This window comes from Arachis duranensis, chromosome 9 (genome assembly GCF_000817695.3).
Source record: "Arachis duranensis cultivar V14167 chromosome 9, aradu.V14167.gnm2.J7QH, whole genome shotgun sequence".
Lineage (NCBI taxonomy): Eukaryota > Viridiplantae > Streptophyta > Magnoliopsida > Fabales > Fabaceae > Arachis > Arachis duranensis.
Genome location: NC_029780.3, coordinates 1,046,217 through 1,053,165, shown reverse-complemented (window position 1 = coordinate 1,053,165; position 6,949 = coordinate 1,046,217). Strand labels below are relative to the sequence as shown.

Sequence of the window (6,949 nt, the reverse complement as noted above, 5' to 3'; positions counted from 1 at the left end):
CCCACCAATATTATTAGAGTTGGGTCTAAATTTTATTTCATTCTATTTATTATTACTCCTACATCGAACGGAAATACACCTTTTTTTTTATTATTACTATCAAATTTTTATAAATATATTTTTTATTTTAAATTTTGTGTGAAAAGAATAAAAATAAATTATATTTTTAATTATTTATTTTATTTTATATTTAATTTATTACTAAATAAAATATAAAAATACTAATTTATGTATCTCTGTTTTTTTGTGTCATATTTTTATTCTTCGTTTAGATGTAGGAAAGAAAATAGAAGTAAAGAAAATAAGAGAAAAGAAAATGAGAGGAAAGAAAATAGAAGGAAAAGTAGAATTATATGTATGTTGTTTGGATTAAGAGAAAATGGATGGAAAGAAAATAAAGAATTTTTTTTTGTTTGGATGAAAAGAAAAATGAGAAAAAAATCATAATAGTATAAAATTACATTAATATCTTTATCTATATTATATATAAATTATAATTTATTAATGATAAAGAATAAATGTGTAATTTTATTTATATGTGCTACATTTCTTTTCATTTTCATCTCATTTGTGGGAAGAAAATAATTTAGTGGCCTCACACTATTTTTTTTCTTTCATTCCTATTTTCTCTTCTCATCCAAACAACAAAAAACTTACTTTTTCATTCATTTTCTTTTCTTTCAAATTTTCTCAATCCAAACAATGTGTTAATGTCTTATCTTATCATATTCTCAAAATTAAATACAGTCTAAATAACATACAAAAAAAAGCTATAAAATTAGTCAAATTTATTATTTTATCTAACAATTAATTATCAATATTTAAAAGTGTTAGTTAAAAATATGAAATTAGACTAATAAACTAAATATATTGAGTTGCTAGCCAAAAGTACTGATTACTATAAATTAAAAATTACTGATTCTCAAACTTTTGTTTATAAAAAATAATTTTTTAATTTTAAATTAATAAGAGTAATTAAACATTAAGCTGAAAGCAATTTCAGTAGTTTTTTTATTTTCGTATTTGTTTTTTTCTTTTTTTCTTTTGGAAATTATATGTATTCTCTATAAGAGAGAGTTAAATTTGAGTTAATAAGACAACATTATGAGACTAATTTTTTTAGTGGAATTTTAATATACAAAACTAGATCCATCATACATAAAAGCAATTAGGCATGTATAACTTGAAATATTTTCAATTAATAGGGTTTACGTTGCAAGCAATTATTTTTGTGTCACTTAGAATATAATAATATTTTTTTGGGGTAAATTATAAATGCCAAGCAAAAATTCAAACAACTTAGATTTAGCTTACTAAAGTTTCTTTAAAATTTTTTAAAGATATGTTTGTACTTTCAAGAAGTTTAAATATTTGATTTTATATATTGTAAATAAAATTGATTCTTTTTTATTGGTCAACAGCAAATAATGCTAGTAAATGATTATTATAACAAAAAAACCATAAATAGTTAAATACGTTAAATCAAATATTCGCTTACAAAAAATATATTAATACCAATTATATTAGGTATATATTAAAATTAATTATTAAAATTATATTTTTTATTAATAAATTTTAATAACTAATTTTAATATATAAATAAAATTTTTGTATGAATATTATCACCTAGCTAACGAGAGTTACACTATACAACCTCACCAAGTAAATCTACCATATGTCCGCATACCATAATAAATAAAATAATAAATAATATAAAAAGCTACCATATATCCGTGTGTAACACACTCTCCATTCTCCAAAATGATTTCCCTCTCTCCCGCCTTAATTTCATTCCATTTCCTCACTCATCCACCGTTCAAATCACTTCAAATCTAATGACACCAAATCCAACGGTCACAAAACAGGGTACAACATAACGTTCGTAACTTTCACGTACGCCATCATTCTCTCCCCCGCTATAAAACCGCAAGCCTCGCCGCACTCGAGCACACACTCTCTCCGTGACTTACACTCCATTTCTCTCTGTGTTCCGGCGAACGCCGCTTTACATTTTTCCGGTGAGGTAACCGGCGGAGTTAGGTTTTTTCCGGCGAGAATGGGAGGGGCTATTCTGTCGGAGCTCGCGACGGAGATAGTGATTCCGGTATGCGCCGTCGTCGGGATCGTGTTCTCACTGGTGCAGTGGTTCCTCGTTTCAAAGGTGAAGCTCACACCGCACGCAACGTCGTCTTCGAGTGGTAACAGCAACAACAACAACAACGGGAAGAACGGTTATGGAGATTACCTGATCGAAGAGGAGGAAGGAATCAACGACCATAGCGTCGTGGTCAAGTGTGCCGACATTCAAAGCGCCATCTCCGAAGGTGAGATCTGAGCTTTTCTTACTTGAGATCTCGTTGTGTCGTCGGTTTATTTTTCTGACGTGTCGTTTTTGGAGCTGAATCTAACGTTGTGTGTTTTGTTTTTTGTTTTTCTTATTTGTTCGGTTGAGTAGTTGTGTTAGTAATTCTTTCGAAAGGATAAGCTTGTTAGTGCTTGTTTGGATTTAAAGTGTTCATTTTTCTGTGCTGTTTTTGCAGTCTTAACGACTGTGTAGATTAGGTTCCCGAATTATTGGAATTGAATGCCACTACTAGATATTATCGTGAATAGTGGATACACAAAGATCTAGCTTTATCTGTTTATATGAAAGCCTGAAATATAGCTGTTGTCAAAATATCTTCGTGTTTTATCACTTTATGGGTTAATATGAGGTCGTTGTTTTTCTCATTATTAATCTGCTATTATTAGTACACACGGCATATTATTATCTAGTGTTAGTGCGTTTGTTATTTTTAGTTGTTGTTATTATTATTTTGTAATAAATTAATAATTAATTAATAATCCATCTAGTACTGTTGATATTTTACTGTCGGGTTTTATCATATTACAAATTGTTCTGATTCCAAGAATGATGGAAGCATCCTAAATCGGTATATATCCTGCTTCCTGATTAAATATTATGATTTTGATGAAGAAAGTATTTTACTTTAAAATAATCAACCTGACTGTGGTAGTTCCTTAATCTAGGATGCTGATACCTAATCACCGCATGGCATGTGATAGACTAATATGGCACATTGCTGATTTGCTTAGTGTTGGGACTTGGATGGGCATTTTGGTCTTTGTACTTACAAGCTCTGAATTTGTTTGCAGGTGCCACATCCTTTCTTTTCACTGAATATCAGTATGTGGGAATCTTCATGGTTGCTTTTGCGGTTTTGATCTTCCTTTTCCTGGGTTCTGTGGAAAGCTTCAGCACCAAGAGCCAAGCTTGCACATATGACAAGACTAAGATTTGCAAGCCAGCCCTTGCAACTGCATTGTTCAGTACTGTATCATTCTTGCTCGGTGCTTTGACTTCGGTCCTCTCTGGTTACCTTGGGATGAAAATTGCAACCTATGCCAATGCCAGGACAACCTTGGAAGCAAGAAAGGGAGTTGGGAAGGCTTTTATCACTGCATTCAGGTCTGGTGCAGTGATGGGTTTTCTTCTTGCAGCAAATGGTCTTTTGGTGCTCTACATTGCCATTAATGTCTTCAAGATATATTATGGTGATGATTGGGAAGGTCTTTTTGAGGCTATAACTGGTTATGGCTTGGGTGGATCTTCCATGGCTCTGTTTGGGAGAGTTGGTGGTGGTATCTATACCAAGGCTGCTGATGTTGGTGCTGACCTTGTAGGAAAAGTTGAAAGAAATATCCCTGAGGATGATCCAAGAAACCCTGCTGTAAGTCACATTTACCCCCCTTTCTACTTCCTTTTCCCATTTTATTCACAGGAAGAATTGATTGAAGAATAATGTAGTTATCTCATTAGTCCTCCCTGTATTTGCTGAAACAATTGATCCATTTTCGTGATCTTATCAGGTGATTGCTGACAATGTTGGTGACAATGTTGGAGATATTGCTGGGATGGGCTCTGATCTTTTTGGCTCCTATGCCGAATCATCTTGTGCTGCCCTTGTTGTTGCTTCCATTTCCTCATTTGGAATCAACCACGACTTCACTGCCATGTTGTATCCCCTACTTGTCAGCTCTGTGGGCATTCTCATCTGTTTGATTACTACTCTCTTTGCAACTGATTTCTTTGAGATCAAGGCCGTCAAGGAAATTGAACCAGCATTGAAAAAGCAGCTTATCATTTCTACAGCACTCATGACTGTTGGAATTGCAATTATTAGTTGGCTTGCTCTCCCATCGACCTTCACTATTTTCAACTTTGGAGCTCAGAAAGAAGTTAAGAGCTGGTACGTTAAGTTTGTTTTAATGTCTTCTATGGGAAAAAAAAATGTTTGATGAATTTCTTGGCCTGGTTCTGTATATACATAGTATTGCTTTAGATTATTCCGTTAAAACCTTGTGTCTCTGTTTCTTGATTATATTCTCATATTCCATTTATTTTTGTTATCTTGGATTGTTGATAACGTTTTTAATAGAGTTGTTTTACATGGTTGACATTTTCAGGCAGTTATTCCTATGTGTGGCTGTAGGACTCTGGGCTGGACTTATTATAGGGTTTGTTACGGAATATTATACAAGCAATGCTTACAGGTAGCTGAATGCTGAGTTTCTGACGTGCCTTGCTATATTTCGTTTATAGATGTGTAATGCCCTTGACTTCCTTTTTGTGAATGACTTTCAGCCCTGTACAAGATGTTGCTGATTCCTGCCGGACTGGAGCTGCAACCAATGTCATCTTTGGCCTTGCTCTAGGATACAAGTCTGTCATTATTCCTATTTTTGCCATTGCCATAAGTATCTTTGTAAGTTTCAGTTTTGCTGCAATGTATGGAATTGCTGTGGCTGCCCTTGGGATGCTTAGTACCATTGCTACTGGATTGGCTATTGATGCCTATGGACCTATCAGTGACAATGCTGGAGGCATTGCTGAAATGGCTGGAATGAGCCATCGTATCCGCGAGAGAACTGATGCCCTTGATGCTGCTGGCAACACAACTGCTGCCATTGGCAAGGTAATTTGAAGCTTTTAGAGTGGTTGCATACCTTCAGCCTATATTTTTGTTCAAATGACTACGGCGTTACATCTATGCTAAAATATAGATTAGTATCTATAGCCATGGTTAAAAAATATTCTAATGTTATTGATTACTTCTTATCCTCTGGTCATTTTCATCATGATTATGAGCCCAAAGTTACACCTGAGTTATGTGTTCTATTCTTCCATCACTAGGGATTCGCCATTGGATCTGCTGCTCTGGTATCTTTGGCCCTATTCGGTGCCTTTGTCAGCAGAGCAGGAATTTCAACTGTTGATGTCTTGACTCCCAAGGTCTTTATTGGACTCTTAGTTGGCGCCATGCTCCCCTACTGGTTCTCTGCCATGACCATGAAGAGTGTAGGAAGTGCAGCTTTGAAGATGGTTGAGGAAGTTCGCAGGCAGTTCAACACCATTCCAGGACTCATGGAGGGTCACGCCAAGCCTGATTATGCCACATGCGTCAAGATTTCCACTGATGCATCCATCAAGGAGATGATTCCTCCAGGTGCCCTTGTCATGCTTACACCACTCATCGTCGGTACCTTTTTTGGTGTGGAAACTCTCTCAGGCGTTCTTGCAGGTGCTCTTGTTTCTGGTGTGCAGGTAATATCAGTTACTAAGACTGCATTATGTGAAGTTCAGTTGGAGGTATTGTGTTCCAACATTCCTGTCAAGTTTTCTGAATCTTTGTTCTTTTGAATTGTTTTTTCAGATTGCAATATCAGCATCAAACACTGGTGGTGCCTGGGATAATGCTAAGAAGTACATTGAGGTAAAGATTTTTGAACTGGAACATTTTTGAGAATTTTTTTTTTCTATATCATTGTGTTTGTTCATTGGATGATGAAATTTGCTGGCAATTTCTTATTTCAGGCCGGTGCATCTGAGCATGCTAGGACCCTGGGACCAAAGGGATCCGATCCACACAAGGCAGCTGTTATTGGTGACACCATTGGTGACCCTTTGAAGGACACTTCTGGGCCTTCACTCAATATCCTTATTAAGCTTATGGCCGTGGAATCACTCGTCTTTGCTCCATTTTTTGCCACCCATGGCGGCCTTCTTTTCAAGCTCTTTTGAATGAGTGGGAGCCACTCTGGTGGTAGAGGCTTCCTTTACTTTTAAATCCTATTTTTTGTCGGAGCTTTCAGTCGTTTTTTTGCCTTTTATTTTGTACCAATCAATAGCTTCTTTCCACCTTTAGGTAGCTTCTTCGATTATGAGAATTCGGAATTTGTCACAAGAACCAGATTTTGCCGACAACGATTTTCAATTAATTTTCCGGCTTTGGAAGATGCCAATGTTTTTGGAAATATCATTAGTATCAATTTCAAAGATAGATTGCACGTTGTGATTCTTCATTCTTGTAATCTGATTTCACGACCCGTAGTAACTTTGAATATTAGCAAAGGGATTTTCATATGCTTTTATACCAAGAGATTTATTATTAAAAAATGACGAATTTTTTGTTCAAAGAGCAGGTAACAACTCGATTCCATTTGCTTAAAGTTAAAGAGATTGCCGTATAACTCGTTTAATTGTATCAGTTTGCAAACGGTATCCTTTTCCATTGCACATTTGCACTTGAGTCAAGATCAGCAATGCAATAATATATAGCAATTATTAATTTTATTATTATTTTAAAAAATTCTTAACAAATAACAATGTATTTCTGTTTCTTCTTGTTTCAAACATTAATACTAATCCAAACACACTCCTCACAAATACATGACTTGTTTATTATTTATAAAAAGTAAGTGTATTTTTCGAAATTGAAATCACTTTGATAACCAAAGTGATATTTTTTCTTTTGGGGCTTATTTTGCAAAAAGCTAATTTTAACCAAAATGACAATTTACTTAGATAGATATTACCACCTTTATTTTTATAATATCACTTCTATATAGTAGTTTTTTTCTTCTATATCTTTTCATGAATATATTCAAA

General features: G+C 34.5%; 1 protein-coding gene across 1 annotated transcript; it reads left to right on the top strand.

The window, feature by feature from the left end:
- Positions 1-1,937: 1,937 nt before the first annotated feature.
- LOC107463769 (pyrophosphate-energized vacuolar membrane proton pump) lies at positions 1,938-6,341 on the top strand. Its single transcript, XM_016082636.3, has 8 exons — positions 1,938-2,324; positions 3,157-3,731; positions 3,871-4,250; positions 4,468-4,554; positions 4,646-4,976; positions 5,195-5,605; positions 5,715-5,774; positions 5,876-6,341. The coding sequence occupies exons 1-8, from the start codon at positions 2,057-2,059 to the stop codon at positions 6,080-6,082; spliced, it is 2,319 nt and encodes a 772-aa protein (XP_015938122.1). The 5' UTR covers positions 1,938-2,056; the 3' UTR covers positions 6,083-6,341.
- Positions 6,342-6,949: the final 608 nt, after the last annotated feature.

Coding starts and splice junctions, on each gene's coding strand:
- LOC107463769 (XM_016082636.3), top strand. CDS start 2,057: ATGGGAGGGGCTATTCTGTCGGAGCTCGCGACGGAGATAGTGATTCCG. Junction 2,325..3,156: donor TCAAAGCGCCATCTCCGAAG/GTGAGATCTGAG, acceptor ATTTGTTTGCAG/GTGCCACATCCTTTCTTTTC. Junction 3,732..3,870: donor ATGATCCAAGAAACCCTGCT/GTAAGTCACATT, acceptor TGATCTTATCAG/GTGATTGCTGACAATGTTGG.